The following is an 18,106-nucleotide window of genomic DNA, read 5'->3' on the forward strand; positions in this document are numbered from 1 at the left end:
ACTAGCGGTTGCATAGAGCAAAGGGAGCCCAAGGCTACAATCTGCTGTTCTTATTTTCACCACTAGAAGGCAATCTTTCACTATTCATGAATGAACCACTGAGCAAACAAGCAAAATACACCTTTAAAAATCACAAAAACTTTTAAGAAAAGGGTTGGTGTTACTTTATTGAGCCAGAGCAATAAAAGTCAGTATTAGACTACATTGGAAGTGACTCCACTTGGCCAGGTAATAGATACTAAAGCATTTGGTTGTTCAATTGATGAAATGAGTATGAAACACTCTCATTGTACAATAGGCTGCACTATGTCAGAATCATACCTAATATGTGTTATGATTTCATATATGCTGTGCATGAGAGTATGGTGAGATGATTGTACGCTTTTACCCTGAGATGAATTTACAAGACAGTAATGCATAAAAATAGGCCCAGTACTACAAAGTAGACATACAAAATAAGTATAACAATGAAACATTTTTAGTGAGCTCACACACTCTTCAGGTGTGTGTGTGTGTGTGTGTCGAATATTTCTGAGATATTTCGAGCTACGAAGAGAGCACATTTTTTGAAAAACAAATATTAGAATTAAAAAACATTCATCATTTTAATTGCAAGTGTTTAACACAATGATTACAGACATAATCACACAACGTTTTTTTTTTTGTAGTCTGGGTTTGACCTTGAGTTGTGATGGATACGTTTGCAAATACACTTTATTAGTTGTTTTAAATGAGCTGTGAAATTTCGAGACTTTCAGATGAGGTGACACAGCGCTTTAAGGGCCAACAGAGGAACTGTGACAGCATTATAATTTTGTGAAGTGTCTAACTCTGCCTCAACTGTATTCTGCCAACCCCAGAGGATAAAAACTTTGTTGTTAGAAAAGTAACGAAGTGCTATAAAAAGCTATTTCAGGCAATCAAGATAAATTGGTACAGTATAAATAGCATCTGGTGTAGAATACTTTCAATACATCTGAAGAGGAAAAACTAGGACTTTTAAAAGCCGAGTGTTTCTGTCAGTCTCTGCACTCCATCCTGTTTGTTCCCACTCTACTCAAAACAAGCGGTTGGATCCCAGTGGGAGAGTCCCATCAAAGTATATGTGAGCAAAATCCATTAGCCAAACAGAAGTCTACAGAACTGCCAGATGACAAACAACTTCAAGGCAGAAGCTTGAAGAGTTGAGCACCACATGAAATCAAAGGCATCACAGAAGAGCAGAAGAATATCACATGGAGTTTGCTGTGATGAACACGTAGATTCGGGCCAGGAAAGTTGTAAATGTTCCTTGACGCAGCAGCTTCATCTCCACATCGATGAGGAAGTCCCGTGACTCACGCACCTGGCGGTGCAGGTACACGGCGCCCGTGTAGCTGTTAAGTTTCCGTGTGCTGAAGTAGCCTTCTTCGTTTCCGTGCGGGATGCTAATGATGATGTTGTCGCCTGAGTAGGCTGGCGAGGGTCCGATACGGAAGATCTGAGCGGGGATGACGATGTTGGTTTGGAAGCTCAGTTGGTAGTATGTGATGCGCAATGGCATGGTCTGGCATTGCTGGAAGTTGGGGCAACGTATTCGCTCACAGCGTCTAAACAGATATGAGAGAAGTCAGAGAAGTTCACATTTTTAACAGTTAAACATTTAAATTGCGGCTTGTTGAGGAGAGGTGTGCTATTACTTTTCATTATACTTAAAAAATGTCAAGACTTACATTGAAGGATTGGCCTGGGACAAACCATATCTAGGGACCAGAATATCAGATGTTGGAATGGTCTCTTTAATCTAAGGTCACTAAACTACCACCTGGCATCCACCCAAATAGCCCACCTAGCGTCTTCATAGCAAAACATTTTAAACTTGTTATTAATTACAGTATATATAAACATATCTGCCATCTTGATTATTAATAAATGTACATATGTCATGTACTGTAAATAAATAGAGGTCCCTAAACAGGGTCTTGATTGAGTTGTTCTACAGATTAACAAAACTCGTTGTACAGCACAACACATTTTGTCTCCTAAAATGACCACAGTCTTTGTAGGTGTTTTGCCCCTGCTGACTTGTCTGTGCTGTTAAATCTCTGATAAAGCTGTGAATCTCTGGAGGGCTGATGGTGAGCAGTGGGAGTTCCCACCAATTACAGTCCTCTCTGACAATGCGCAGACGTGTGTGTTTGAACCACGGCCTGATCAAAGCAATCTGGCTCCATTCTCCTGCTTAGCAGAAATCATGCTCTGTCAGGAGTCGGCCTCAATAAACACGACACAAGGCTGGGAAGACACAAAATCAGAAGGCCATACTTACATGTCTGACACTCTCCTGTAGTTCTCTGGACATGTAAAGGACAAGCAACGGAAACCTCCCTGAATGTTGAAACAGGTCTGGGAAGCAGAGCAGTTGTGTGTTCCAATGGCGCATTCGTCAATATCTGAAAAAAGGGAAAAGAAGACTTAAAAAAGGTGTTATATAAGCAGGTCTGTTATTAAAGTATCACAGACAGCAGGGAAAAACAATACTAAATGCATCATGCATATTTAGGAGAGCTAAATAAACAGGCTAGTCAACTTAAATGGAGAGGAGACATCACAGCCCATATCTAGGCCAAATGCTGTAGTATTTTTGCCCAAACTTATCTGTAACATAGTAGAAGCTAGCCAAATGAAATAGATGCCAACATGGACAGATTGCGTGACATGTCCTCATCCTTCAAAAACTAGGGTAGGGTATTGCCAACCACCTCATGATACATATGTTATGATACATAATATCACAATACATCACAATATCATAATTGTATCGTGATTGAAACTGCAGTAAGCACATAGGAGAGACCCAGTATGTCTGTGAGAGAAAAGTCTATCATGCAGAATCTCTCACACCCCTCACTCTGACCGCTCAGAGAAACATCGATCTCAGAGTTTGTGCTCATTTAGACAACCTGCTTCTTCATTATTGAAATGTTGCACATAATATGAATGCACAAATAAATCAATAAAAATATGGATACAGGTATCTAAAGTATCGATACCATAGCATGAGAAGAAAGTATCATGAAATATCGATATACAAGGTTACTGGCACGTATATCTATTCTTTTTTATCTTTATGCATATCAAGGAGTAAATATAAACTCAATAGTGAGGCTGATATACACTACTGGGCTTTTCTAAGGCAAAAACTGCCATGCACGTTAAACTGCACCAGTCCTAATCAATGCTAGCAGGATGGTGTTGTCAGGGGCAGTTGATGTCTTTGGTGTCTAACTGTCAGGTTTTGTTCTGCTTGGAGTCAATTTTGGCCCTTCCTAAAGTAATTCATTATGCATCTCATTTTACAAAAGCAAAGTCCTCGTTACAGCTCGCTGGCTCCAATCCGCAGACTAATTCATTTGGCGCAGGCTAGCGCTAACCTCTGGGAGCATGCAGAGCCTCTTCTTCACTTCTCATTGACTTTCCTATCTTGAGAGCCTGAGGGAGTTTCGTCAATTTTGTGATCTTTCGGAGAGAGATGGAAGACACAGAGCTGTGCCGTGTTGAACCCGAGGTTAGCCTTTTGCAACTCAATGTGCCAATTAGACAAATTAAGTCTGAGAATGAAGAGTTTGTAGCATTTGGCCTTTGGAAATGTGTTCCTTAGAATATGCACCTGAGAGTCTGAAAGTTTAAACGTGTTTAGCTTAAATAACATTTTCTCATTTTCTCCTTGTGACTTTCTACTCAAAGATTACTGTTCAAAAACCTAGAGCACCCAATATTTGTTGTGTAATTCTGTTTATTTTTATGCTTATTAAAAATATACTTAGCTTAGCAACATGCTAACAACAAACTGTTGAAATGAATTGTAAGTCAAGTCTCCCATGTGCTTCGTGTGAGTAGTGCTACAGTACATTTATGTGGAGCATTCCAAATTGGTCACTTATTATTTTTCCATTTCAGTTAGGATACTGCCTTGGAAGGAATCTGGCTATAGGCAGTAGGCAGCAAAGCAGCTTACTAGAGTTTGGAACAGACCCCATAACAGTATACCAGGATCAATCTTTACAAAGCAATCCATTATTTTGTCAAATCCCACATATCATATGTAATATGATACAGTAACATCAGTGTTACCTTGACAGGTACGTCCATTTGCTGAAATTGAGTAACCATGGGCAGGGCAGGCACATTTGTAGCTACCTGGGACATTCACACACTGGAACGCACAGAGGTTTCCGATGCTTTGTGAACATTCGTCAATATCTAGAGACCAAATAAGAGCATTTCATCTTTATCACAGTGAAAACTAGCCATTTATATAGAACATTACACAGTTAGATGGCTCTTTACACTAACCAGGCACATGCCCTGCTGAAAAGACCAGCTTTTAATTCCTATGCTGGTCTAGGCTAGTTTATGGTGGTTATCATAGCCATATTGTTTGCCAGACAATCTACACAGATTAAGCTGGTCGACAAGTATGACCCTGTTTCCATCTTTTATTAAGATGTGTTTCGGGTGATACGATCTCACATGTTGTCAGCCTCATGTTTGCTGTACTTTTCTGCATATTGCGGTGCCATTTTGTTGTCTGTTCTGCATAACGCGGCGGCTCATTTTAGATTATCACGGCCCATTCAGCCAGTTTTGCGGCTGACCCACCGGCACGCTCTGTTCTCTCGATGGCCAGTCCACCCCTGATTGACCCCAAAGTGCGTCGACCCACCAGCAAAATGGCCCGGTATGTCAAATTACCAGTCCAGCCCTGGGTCAGCCCTACATAAAGGACTAAATGGGGTCTAAAACGTTTTGTGTTTGGATAACAAAAAACACATTAGAATGTGGTCAAAAACGCATGTGACCACATTGCATTTGAGGTGTAAATGCTAGTCTGTCCTGTATGCATCCCGGCAGCAGTGAAGTGCCACCCTTCACCTGCCAATCAACCGCTGTGCTAAAACAAGAGTTTAAACTTTGCCGTTTACGAGCGGCTTTAAAAGGAAATAACCGTCCAATTGGAAAATATAAAAAAGCCGAAACATACAGCACAGTATCTTCTTTACTGTGTCTGATATCAACACAGATGACAAGCATGAACACCTGAAGCTCCTTTGAATTCAAGTAATACACTAAATTAATGGATAATTCATTGACATGTTGCATTTGTGCTTAGATTAAATTTCAACCGCATCTGGGAGAAGATATTTTCCACAATCTTTTTCGTGCTTTCTTCATCTTTTCTGAGTTTGTTGTACTTTATTATCAAGCAGCAATACATTGACATAGTGATTGATGCATGTCGTCATGAAACAGAGACGCTCCCCTCCAAATCCAAACACAAGTGGTCACAGGAGATTTACGTGACGAGGTGTAAACAGCGATGTGTCTCACCTGACCACATGTGATTGGATCACCCGAGATGCATCTTAATACCAGATGTAAACGGGGTCTATATATTTTTTTTTTGGTTATGCTGATTAAAGGAAGTCTTCTTGGTTAAGCTAGTCAAAAAAAGCTAGCCTTATTGGAACACCAACATTCTGGACCAGCATTCAAAGCACAACATATGCTGGTGACCAGCTATGCAGTTTTTTTTAGCAGGGTTTGCCCAGAACAAACTAACTGTTTCATCTGTTAATTATGCAGAAGAAAAATCGATCCTTATTGACAAGATTCTAAATGTGGTCAATCTGATCACTCCATCAGAGATAAACACATTTATTCATTTGGCAGACATCATCCTTTTAATTAACATACTGTATAATGAGTATGTGCCCTTGTGTTGAAGTCTTACTTGGTACAACTGGAAAGATGAAAGCAAGTTTGATGAAGTTAAAAACACTTCACCTTCACATGTGTGTCCATCCTCTTTCAGGAAGTAGCCCATTCGGCAGTAACACTGGTAAGAGCCGTAGATGTTTGCACACTCCTGACTGCAGGGATTGTTGTCACATTCATTAAGATCTGTTACAGGAGACAGAAAATATTAAATGACTTTCTCATTATCCAGCTTAATATGCAGAGACGGCTAGAAGTAAACCATTCATAGGTTGAGTGTAACACTGTGGCACTATCAAAACATTGCTCTGTTTGTTTGAGCATCCTGACTAGTCCTAGACAGCTACTTTGAATTTGGGGTGGGACAATGGTGGATGGAGGGAGTGAGGGAATTTTGCAATTCCTTTTGGTGCCACTAATGGTGCAGAAATGACACACTTCACATTTAATTACAAGCCTTTGGTGTGTTTTATCAAGGCAAATATCAGTGTGATTATATCTGCACATCCTTGTACTGCACAAATGGCAAGGTACCTTAAAGGAATAGTTCAAACAAAATGTTTTATTCTGTCCTAATTTGCCCTCATGTCATTCCAAGCCTGCATGACTTCCTGGGGAAAACTAAGGTTGCTGCTGGAAGAGGTATTTGAGAGGCCAGCAGGGGGTGCTCACCTTGTGGTCTGTGTGGGTCCCAATGCCCTAGTATAGTGATGGGGGCACTATACTGTAAAAAGGCACCGTCCTTCGGATGAGACATTAAACAGAGGTCCTGACTCTCTGTGGTCAATAACAATCCTAGAGCACTTCACGTAAAGAGTAGGGGTGTAACCCTGGTGTCTTGGCTAAATTCCCTCCATTGGCCCTTCTCTATCATGGCTTCCTAATAATCCCCATACACTAACTGGCTCTATAACTCTACTCTCTCCTCTCCACCAATAGCTGGTCTGTGGTGAGGATACTGGCACACTATGGCTGCCGTCGCATCATCCAGGTGGGTGCTACACACTGGTGGTGGTTGAGGAGAGTCCCTGTTCACTGTGTAAAATGCTTTGTGTGTAGTCTCAGAAAAGCACTATATAAATGTAACGTTTATTGATTCATATGCCTGCATATGTGTGAGAGTGCAAGAAAGTACACTTCAGTTCCCTAAAAAAACAACATCTTCAAGAGTCACTCTGGCTGACAGCTAACTCTCTCGCTCTCATTTTTTGTTTTTCATTCTCACTCTTTCATGTTCATTTTCATTTAAAAGACTCTCAGAGAACATCCAAAATCCTTCATTTTTGAAGCACAGCATGTTCTTCACAGGCAGATTGTTACTCGTTCAGTCGTGCCAGTGCAAATGGATGTACCTTCACAGTTCTTGCCGTCGAAGGCCAGGGAGAAGCCGGTTGTACAGGAGCACTGGTAGGAGCCCACCGTGTTCTCGCAGGTCTGGGCACACAGGCGGCCTGGGTACCGCCAGCACTCATTTACATCTGCCAGAAGAGGAGGTGTAAATAACTGTTTTAGTCTACAGACATACTGCAGTCTGGGGTCAGTCATCTCTCTCTCTCTCTTTTACTCTATCCTTCTCTCTCTTTGCTATAGGAGTAGTAAGAGATTAGGATAATCTGCACGCTCTCTGGAGCATGAGCTGCTTTCAGTTTAATCTATATGCAAGCTGCTAGTACAGCTAACCACAGAGGAAATGGCGTCCTTTGGGAAATCCAGTCGTGCATCAGTATCTGAACTAAGCACTGCAAGTAGTGCATTTTGTTGCTAGGGGTTAGCATATTCCAAGAATGAGTAACACTTACATTTTTCCTGTCACAGATACCGTTATATAACAGAGCGGCATATTTTGGACATTTGCTAATGTTAAGCGGTGTTGGGGAGTAAATAATAATTGGATAAAGAAGAAAAAATAAAAAATAAATATGTCCTCAGACATACACACACACACACACACACACACACACACACACAGTTGTGTTTCCATGTTTTATGGGGACTTTCCATAGACATAATGGTTTTTATACTGTACAAACTTTATATTCTATCCCCTAAACCTAACCCTACCCCTAAACCTAACCCTCACAGAAAACTTTCTGCATTTTTACATTTTCAAAAACATAATTTAGTATGATTTATAAGCTGTTTTCCTCATGGGGACCGACAAAATGTCCCCACAAGGTCAAAAATTTTGGGTTTTACTATCCTTATGGGGACATTTGGTCCCCACAAAGTGATAAATACACGCTCACACACACACACACACACACACACACACACACACACACACACACACACACACACACACACACACACACACACAAAGTGTGTTGATCGCACGTATCATATTATGTTGTGTTTGGGCTCGTTTGAATCGGGATAGTCTGCTGTAAGTTACAGTATGTCATTGTCATTTTATGATTTTTTTCAGGAAGTAATAAGGAAAAGCTTGACAAAAAAGACCTGTTTATTATATTTATGTGTGTCAGTGGGAATTTCATACACTAATATTCACTGCAGTTTGGCTTCTGAGTGAAACAAATTTGCTTATTGCATTTTAATAACTGAGACCTTTCCAAAAATATATAGCACATGGCTAACTCATCCTTTTTTATGTTTTTACAAACTCCTAGTATAATTGTTGTGATAACAAATGATCAAATTATGAGTACAAAACCATTCAAATTTGTCAGCAAATTAAAAAGCATTATTTAAGAATTGGTAGGATCAGCTTTATGCATTGTAAAGTCCAAATTGAAAGCTTTAAAATGGTTTAGATCAAGCAAGAGTTTATAATTTATTACATTATTATTTAAAAGAAATTCTGCGGTGTGTGCGCCCCAATAGCCTAATATAAAATATGTATTTTTTTAAAATATGTTCAAAAAAAGAAGTACAAAACCTGTCATAATTACTAAAAAATAAGTTGACAGGGGCCTGGGTAGCTCAGCAAGTAAAGACGCTGACTACCAACCCTGGAGTCGCAAGTTCGAATACATGGCGTGCTGAGTGACTCCAGTCAGGCTTCCTAAGCAACCAATTGGCCCGGTTGCTAGGGAGGGTAGAGTCACGTTTGGTTAACCTCATCGTGGTCGCTATCATGTGGTTCTCACTCTCGGTGGGGCGTGTGGTGAGTTGTGCGTGGACGTGGATTTTATTGTTATTTCTTAAAAGAACTAAAGTGAATGAATTGGGTTGAAAAATATTATTTATATTTAAAAATGCTTTTGTCCACCAAATTAAAGTCATTGGGTGAAACAACATATATATATATATATATACTTTAACATACTTCTTTAAATAGCTTCAGTGTAGTTGGCTGCTTATTGCTTATTGTTAGTAGGTTCTTTAAAAGAGCAGCTTGGCTGTACTTTAATTAACTACTATAATGTATGGGTAGTTTAAAAGTAGCTTCCCCAACACTGATGTTAAGAGGTATGGTAAGGCAGTGTCAGAAATGCACTTTTTAATTATTTTAAAAAGGTGATATTTAGGGCATATTTTTACATAAAATATAACACATGGCATGTTGTCCATTTACTGTATGTTAGTGAAATAGATACCAACAACAAGATAGGCTTTGAACAGATATTATGAAATATTTCAAATGTTAGACAACAGAAAAACACTACAGGACAGGGTCTGAAATTAAGGGGGCTTTGGGAAAAAAAGCTACCAAAAATTACAGAAATGCCCCAGAAATTCAAAATGTGGGCACAAAAAAATGCCCTTTTGTTTTTTTATTTTTTAACACCTGATATAGTTCCTAATATTCTACTATAGTCCATGCTATGCAATATTATGGCATAAGATACGAGTTGATATTGATTTAATTTTTAGGGAATGAGGCAATCAATTCTCAATCTTGAAAATTATTATTAATTAATTGATTCCATTAAAGTCAAAAGATGAGACAGTGTTTTGTTTTAAATGGTTATAAAAAATGTGTCCTCATAAAGGTAATACTTGCCACTGAAAATCAAATCCAGGGGGCAAATATTGCCCTTTAATTAAATAAAAGGAAATTTTTGGCACTTATAGTGCCATTTTTGCACCAAACCCCTGCTGTAAGGTTATTTTGCATATCTAAAACCAAGTTTCACTCATCACATCGTGTTGTGTTAACTTGCTAATCTGACAATGTGTTTCCTTAGTTCAGACACATATTCAAAGTGTGTTAATGTGTGTGTGTTAATACGCACCCACACAAAGCTGGCGAATGGCATCGTACTGATATCCAGTTTGACAGTCACAGCGGTAGCTGCCGGGCAGGTTGTGACAGATCTGGCCCTGTCCACAGCGGTGGGTGCTGGTCTGACATTCATCCACATCTGCAAGCAAACAATCAACAATTTTACTAGTTCTTGCGACCTTCAACAGTGTGATTAGCCTATGTAGAGTAACAAAAAGGCATCAAAAAGTACCATAGTAATACCATGGTGTTCTGTGAAGTACCTTGGAGTACCATGTAAATACAATAGTGCATACAGTATATGAATATGATAATCACTCAGTACCATGGCATAAATGAAAGAACAATGTTATTTGATACCATTGCTTTTCCATGGTGCTGCCACATTACAGAAAGTATGCATTTTATTATTTTGTTAACATTTAAATACATATTTTCTAACAAAAGTGGTCATAATGAAGAAATGTTATAAGACAAAATGTCTCGAGCAGTGTGTGTGTCGGTCAGGTTTTACCATTACTGACAATAAAACTTGAAAACACTGACATTGTGCGACCAGTCAATGAAAAACAGCTCAATAAACATACTAAATAATGTTTGAATTGAAATCTAAAAATGCAAAACTGTTACTTTAAGGCTAAGGGTTAGGGGTGGTGGTAGTGTTTGGGGTTAGAAAATATAATTAGCTCAATTTGTATACATCCTCACCAATGCAACGTGCTCCATCAGGGCTGGAATGATAACCCTGACCGCATATGATAATTTTGCGTTGACAGGTGTATGAGCCCACTGTGTTTATGCAGTTAAAGCCAGCAGTACATGGTTCCCTCACACTGCTGCATTCATCTATGTCTATAAAAAAAGAGTGAGAAAGAGTTTTGAAGTAAAACAAAACAAAGAAAACAATTCATTTTCTTATTAAGGACTCTTGTAAAACTCTATTATTAGCAGCTTTGCATTATTTGTTTGTCCTTTATAAATACAACTTTTGTAATTGCAATTGTGGCACAGTTCATGCATCTATCCACTAGGGGGCACTGTGTGACTCTAGGTCTTTCCGCCCTGTCTTACCAATGCAGTTGCCGTGTAAGTCCTGAGTGAAGCCTGTGAGGCAGCGTTGCTTCAGGTTGCACTTGAACGAGCCATCAGTGTTCTGGCATTGGAAGTCTCTCCCACAGTTATGAGTACGCATCACACACTCGTCAATGTCTAGAATTAAAAAGAGAGCACCACATGTCAAAACCAGGGCAATGGACTAAACAGCTGGAAGCCGTCCAGTCGGATACCCCACTGAAGCTGAATGATTTGTTTACCTTTCGAGATTGATGCAGTTATTAAGGTTCAAACACATTAAGTTAAAGGACCAGTTCTCTCAAAAATGAAAACCATCATGTTCATCCAAACCTTGTCATTGTTTCTGCCATGGAACACAAAAAGAGATGTCACCATTCACTTTCACTGTATGGAAAAACAATGTAATGAAAGTGAATGGTGAATGAGGCTGTCAATTTGCCCAACATCTATGTTTGTGTTCCATGAAAAAAATGAAAGTAATACGGGTTTGGAACAACATGAGGGTGAGTTATTGATGACAGAATTTTCATTTTGAGAATGAAACTGAACTATCCCTTTTAATCTGTAGGTAAATTTGAACCAAATTTGGTAAGCGTAGACACATAATTAATAGACTGGCCTCATCTGAGACATCTGTAGGAGGAGATGGGTTTGGACAGATATCACAACAGTCCTCAATTACAGGTTAGAACTTCTCAGTAGGTGGCACTGTGGCTAAATAACAGGCTGAGAAAGCATGCTTACACTTATAAGGCAGCTGATCTCACATGATCAAACCCCAGCACGTTTCTCTAGAGACATCCACATTTTTTAGAGGATGCTTGCAATCGCAAAACGAAATGATTTTTTTGATTTCCTTTATCCTATAAAGTTAAACTGTGTGTAACCCAAACTAATCAGCACCATTACCAAAGCAAACACTATGCATTAAAAAAAAGAGATGGGCCACTTGTAGAAAAATTGAGAATATAGTGTTTGTAAGAATGGAAGTCCTGCCTACATATTATTGTAATCAGTAAAAACATCAAATACATCAAATAGCCATGTGTCATATGTTGTTGGAAATCTCTCAAAGAGTAGAATACAACCAGTCTACTCCTTTTACTCACAGACAAAAGGCAAGAAATAGCTAAGTATATGTCTTTGACATTTAAGTTGTGTTGCTTATATGCCATATTTTCACTTATAACTTCACGAGACATAAACTGAACATAAAATATTGATCATAAGATAATCACATAAAGCACAATATTACATATGGCCACCAGGAGATGGCGCCAAGTAAATGACACAGACTCGATGACTCCAATGGCACAGAATGAAACTCATTCTGTGAAATCTCATTACTAAAATCATGTCTGCATACTACGCAAACCTTTAGTCATTGTTGTGTTTGCATGTGTAATTAGTTCTTATGTACAATTATTATGGTTTATTTGTTTGGAGAGGCTTTTGGACACATAGAGATGTTTTTGTACACTATGATAAATTATGTTTATAATGTTATAACTTTTTCTGTGTGGAGTTTGCATGTTCTCCCCGTGTCTGCGTGGGTTCTCTCCGGGTACTCCGGCTTCCTCCCACCATCCAAAAGACATGCAGGCTAGGTTAATTGGTGTCTCCAAAAAAATTGCCCTAGGTGTGGATGTGGATGTGGAGGTGAGTGTGAGTGTATGTCTGTCTATGTGTGGCCCTGCGATGGACTGGCGACCTGTCCAGGGTGTCCCCCGCCTTTCGCCCAATGTTAGCTGGGATAGGCTCCAGCCCCCCGCGACCCTGTACACAGGATAAGCGGTTGACGATGGATGGATGGATGGATGTTATAACTTTTGATTGCTTTGTCGAATCAACACAAAATGTTCCTCAATTACAATTGACATGATTGGGAACAAAACAAAAGCAGTTTTTCGGAGCCACCTTATTTGCACCCTGAGATATATAATGTCATATCAGAAAAATATGAAAAAAATAAAATATTTGGCTCAGGTTTTTTAAATAATTTTTCAGCAGATTCTTAGGCTGAGAGTACCTGAATTTTTCCTAATTTCTATAATTAAAAATGTTAAATGTTTTCTTAACAATGATACCAAACACATGACCCACCCTGTTATTTTTTAACGAGTTATAAGCCTTTAATTTTGTGGATGACACAGAAACAGGACATATTTAAAAGCACCTTCAGAGCTTAAAGGGTTAATTATCAAATGTGTGTAGGTTTTTTAATAACCCAAGATATATAATAAGGTCACAATGTATATTTCCACTTCTACAAAACATATTTTTATGATTATTTCATATATATATTATAGTTTACTATCACAGGATATCTATTATTTAGATTATTACAAGACAAATATGTGTACACATACATATTATACAGTACATGTTATTTGTTACTCAAGATGCTGCTGGGTCACTAAACTCCTGAGGTATATAATGATGTTTGGCAGAACGCCCATGCATTTTAAGAAATAAACATAAGCTTGAATAACAGTTTTGGAGATTTTGGTTTTTCCCCCTTTTATGTAGATAGGAGCCGTACTTGTATGGGTTGGGAGGGTTACTTTTGAAATTTATTCCACTACAGATTACAGAATACATGCTGTAAAATGTAATATGTAAATGTGGCAGGGCGGAGGGCGGGGCCGGGTCGTGATCCTACACACCCGGTCCAGTATTAGGCTAATTAAGCCTCCGTGAGGGATAAAGGTCGACTGCAGAGGATCGTGCAGGAGAGAGAGATCGTTTACGGACATGTCCGTCATGTGTGTGTTTATGTTGTCTTTTAAGTTTATCATTAAACCATTATTTATATTGTCAAGCCGGTTCTCTCCTCCTCCTTTCCATTGATCCCTTTACAGTAACATATTCTGTTAGATTACTCAAGGTCAGTAACGTATTCTAAATACTTTGGATTACTTCTTCAGCACTGGTAGATTTTTTTCACTTGTTTTGGCAATAAAAACTCTGTCAGTACAGTAAGACAAAATACACATGTTAAAAATACATTCCTAAATATCTTATGCAGTGTTGTTTCTAAAATAAGATTAAATGTGAACTCAACTGTGAACCTGTTTGATGTTGAAGTTACCTGTTTGCACACCTGTTAGATTAGTGATCTACTCTGGTAGATTAGTGCCTTCTGCCTTGGTTCCCTGTCTGATCCTAGACTGTCTTAAAGATAGTGTACTAAACCTGAACCCTTCCCATGCCTGCTTACCTGCCTTTTTCAGTGTTCTGTTCAATAAACTCCTGCACCTGGGTTCATCTCAAGCTTCAGAGTCTGCATATCATTACACAACCCTGCTTGTATGCCTACTAGGTTGTTACCAAGATGCCTGCCAAGTGAACTGACTTGCCTTAAAGAGATTGTTCACCAAAAGTGAAGATTCTGTCAACATTTACTCGCCCTCATTTTGTTATAAACCAATATGACTTTTCTTGGTCTTCTGCAGAACACCAAAGGAGATATGTTAAAGAATATCGTGATTTTGACAGTGACTCACTTGCTACTTGTGTCATTCCAAGTCTAAGGCATACGGTCACTTTGTATCATGTACCAACCTAAATTCAAGTCATTTTGGTCTCTTTAAGTCAAATTAAAAGTCTTAAGTTGCATTTACTATTATGCCATTATATGGAAATCAGCGATCGCACATTCTGCTGTATAAAATCTCTCCACAAATGGTTTTGGATTGACATGTTGGTGAGTAAACAATTAAGTAATTTTCATTTTTGGATGAACCATTCCTTTTAAAAGACTTATTAAATCCACTTGGAGATATTGTGAGCTCTTAATTTCAGGTTTTAGGGGCCATTCCCTATCTTGCATGCTGCATTAGACAGGGAAGTTATCATCTTCCCAAAACCTTCAATTAGCTAAACTCCACTATTTCCTCAAGTTTGTCAGATATTATCCCTCTACACTTATTAGCATGCACCACATCAAGTCCTGACAAGATCGGAGACTATTGCAAAGTTTTCTCTATGTTCAAAGGCAATTTGAAATGGTTAGATGTGTCTAGGCATCTGCTTTGTGTAAAAACACAGTGCTGGATGCTTTAGATGTTAGTAAGCTTGAGCCTTAGGGTGATCAGCTGTGGCCTGTTCTCTAGAGCAGGCATAGCAGTGTTTGAGACAGCAGTGTTAGAGATCTTTGAGAAGGATAGAAGACTGTTTATTGATTCTGTCCATATGCATCACCGGGCATCTCTGATCGCTTCTTCACAAGGTGGGGGGGGAGGTTGGAGTCCCATATTTTTGCTCTTTTGATCTCACGTAAAAGCAAAGTTCATGCAGGCATAACTCTGCATAATTTAAGATTTAATGGGATAGTTCACTCAAAAATAAAAACTGGCAACAAAATTTTGTTTTGAATCGGAAGTGCCAGAATTTAATTATCTGCCACAATTTAACCCCTGCTAGTGATACTTTTCGCCCTTTATTAAGATGAGCTCACTGCACGCAACAACAAACACAGTGCGAGCCATGATGTCCAATTCCTGGCCAAATTACTCTTTTGAATCAGGTCTCTTTAACGAATCAACCGAAAAGATTCACAAAATGGTTTTGAACTCAGGAGCTTGGGTTAGAAGTCTAAATCAGAGTCTGTGAGTTCTCAACTGACAAGCGGATTACTGGAATAGCGGACATTTATACAATAGGGATTTCATTCAATTTTGACTCTTGTAGCCTTTGTGTTAGTGCCACCCCATCACAATAAGGGAAGACTTTTTTTTAAACATATTTTAATATATATCAACTAAGAAAAAACAAAAAGAATGCATACTGATTGCCTTAAATCTATATCTATTATCTTTCTATACAAACACACACACACACACACTGTAAAATCGAATTAGTATTTAAAAATCGAATATATGCAAAAATCTAATTTACAGTCACAGGAACACTGTCCTGATAAAGTATCCAGTGTGGTCTTCTGATGTTATAGCCAATCTGCCTCCAAGTTTTGACGTAATGTCGTGCAGTCGATGCTATTCTGCTCAGTACAATTATACTGTGTGGTTATCTGAGTTACTGTAGCCTTTCTGTCAGCTTGAACCAGTCTGGCCATTCTCTGTTGACCTCTCTCATCAACAAGGCGTTTCCGCCCACAGAACTGCCACTCATTGGATGTTTTTTGGTTTTTGGCACCATTCTGAGTAAATTCTAGAGACTGTTGTGTGTGAAAATCCCAGGAGATCAGCAGATACAGAAATACTCAAACCCAAAACCCATCCAGCACCAACAATCATGCCATGGTCAAAATCACTGAGATCATATTTTTTCTCCATTCTAATGGTTGATTTGAACATTAACTGAAGCTCCTGACCCGTATCTGCATGATTTTATGCATTGCACTGCTGCAACATGATTGGCTGATTAGATAATCACACAAATATGTAGGTGTACAGGTGTACCCTTATAAAGTGCTCAGTGAGTGTATATACAATATCAGCTGTCGTTCCATACTTTGGCTTTTTATTTAGCTTCTAATTGAGCAATTCTGTTATTTGGCAAATAAAGACAGCCATTTTGCTACTCAGTCATAGTAAATTTTAGTCTGGAGTCCTGTGTTAATGTTGTATAGGTTCTGTTGCACTCTGTGTGTGTGTGTGTGTGTGTGTGTGTGTGTGTGTGTGTGTGTGTGTGTGAGCGTGTATTTATCACTTTGTGGGGACCAAATGTCCCCATAAGGATAGTAAAACCCGAATTTTTGACCTTGTGGGGACATTTTGTCGGTCCCCATGAGGAAAACAGCTTATAAATCATACTAAATTATGTTTTTTGAAAATGTAAAAATGCAGAAAGTTTTCTGTGAGGGTTAGGTTTAGGGGTAGGGTTAGGTTTAGGGGATAGAATATAAAGTTTGTACAGTATAAAAACCATTATGTCTATGGAAAGTCCCCATAAAACATGGAAACACAACATGTGTGTGTGTGTGTGTGTGTGTGTGTGTGTGTGTGTGTGTGTGTGTGTAAAAACATAGCTCTTAACTTACCTTCACATACTCCATTCCTCTGCTGGTAGCCGCTCGGACATGAGATCTTCCTCTCACACATAAATGCTCCCACTGTGTTCACACATTGCTCATCCGTCTGGCAGGTGTGTGTGTCCGTCAAACACTCATTCACATCTGTAAAGCAAAAGAACAAGTGATAGTATAGTATATTTTGATGAGACGGCGGAGTCCTATAAACAACCATTAACAGGCTGGGTGGCGTTGTGTTTCTTTGTAAGCATGACTCATGTCAAGCATTCGTCTTCATGTAATGTTCAACAGTTTACATAAATGTTCTGGGGCGCCGATGAAGAGTCAAGATTGCAGTATGCTAGATTTATTGAAGACAATAACTCTGGGCAATGTTGAAAAAGTCTAAACAAGGTTGAAAAGCGACGCAGCCCAGAGAGAGGAGAGGATAATTACTTCAGGCTTAGACAATGGCAGATTTGCTGGCCAAGAAAAGGATTCAATCTGTCATGTTATTGCCAGAGTAAATAATTTTGGGGGACAAGGTGGAAATGTTTGTGCTTTCTGCTGGCTACAATGCATTAGGAAATTAGGACAGAGAAAATAGCACATGGTACTTTATCTGTGTTCCACACAATGGCTGGAAACACCATAGAGAACAATGATTTTGAACACATTTTTAGACCGAATAGATTTGCATTTCTAGAAGGAAGTACTGTCCATTAGATTTTGAGAACTGGAACGACTGACACCAATGTTTTGGCTACAATGAGTTCATACAGCAGGAAATAAAGTTGCACAGTGTGCCATGGCTTTTACCCAAGATCTCAATGGGATCATATAGTTTAATCTGTGAAGCAATAATCGAAAAGGACTGTAAAAGTCATACAGTCAACAATATTCATACTTATTGTTGCCCCAACCTCATACTTGAGGTTGGGGCAATGGTGCAGCCTTAAGTGTAGTTCCCTTGGTAGTCGGATCGAAAACTACTGACAGCACTCTCTTTGAAATGTACACATTGTTTATCCCCAACAGGCACGCTGAAAGCAGCTCTGGCACTCTTTTGCACTACGATCCGGCACGAAAGTGTCAACAAGCTGCCTCATAAACAT

At 39.0% G+C, this 18,106-nt stretch overlaps 1 protein-coding gene across 3 annotated transcripts in view; it reads right to left on the reverse strand.

Moving 5' to 3' along the window:
• Positions 1 to 523: 523 nt before the first annotated feature.
• Positions 524 to 18,106, reverse strand: part of LOC127626045 (fibulin-2-like) — a 79,821-nt gene continuing 62,238 nt past the window's right edge. For all 3 annotated transcript variants that reach the window (XM_052101570.1, XM_052101568.1, XM_052101569.1), the window contains 9 exons: positions 17,022 to 17,156; positions 11,015 to 11,152; positions 10,652 to 10,795; positions 9,954 to 10,082; positions 7,110 to 7,235; positions 5,827 to 5,943; positions 4,114 to 4,242; positions 2,309 to 2,432; positions 524 to 1,589 (listed from right to left, as the gene is read on the reverse strand). In XM_052101570.1, coding sequence (XP_051957530.1) covers positions 1,232 to 1,589; positions 2,309 to 2,432; positions 4,114 to 4,242; positions 5,827 to 5,943; positions 7,110 to 7,235; positions 9,954 to 10,082; positions 10,652 to 10,795; positions 11,015 to 11,152; positions 17,022 to 17,156 — 1,400 coding nt within the window. In that variant the 3' untranslated portion in view covers positions 524 to 1,231. The remainder of the gene's footprint in view (positions 1,590 to 2,308; positions 2,433 to 4,113; positions 4,243 to 5,826; positions 5,944 to 7,109; positions 7,236 to 9,953; positions 10,083 to 10,651; positions 10,796 to 11,014; positions 11,153 to 17,021; positions 17,157 to 18,106) is intronic.

The sequence above is a fragment of the Xyrauchen texanus genome, chromosome 32, assembly GCF_025860055.1.
Source record: "Xyrauchen texanus isolate HMW12.3.18 chromosome 32, RBS_HiC_50CHRs, whole genome shotgun sequence".
In the NCBI taxonomy this organism is placed as follows: Eukaryota; Metazoa; Chordata; class Actinopteri; order Cypriniformes; family Catostomidae; genus Xyrauchen; species Xyrauchen texanus.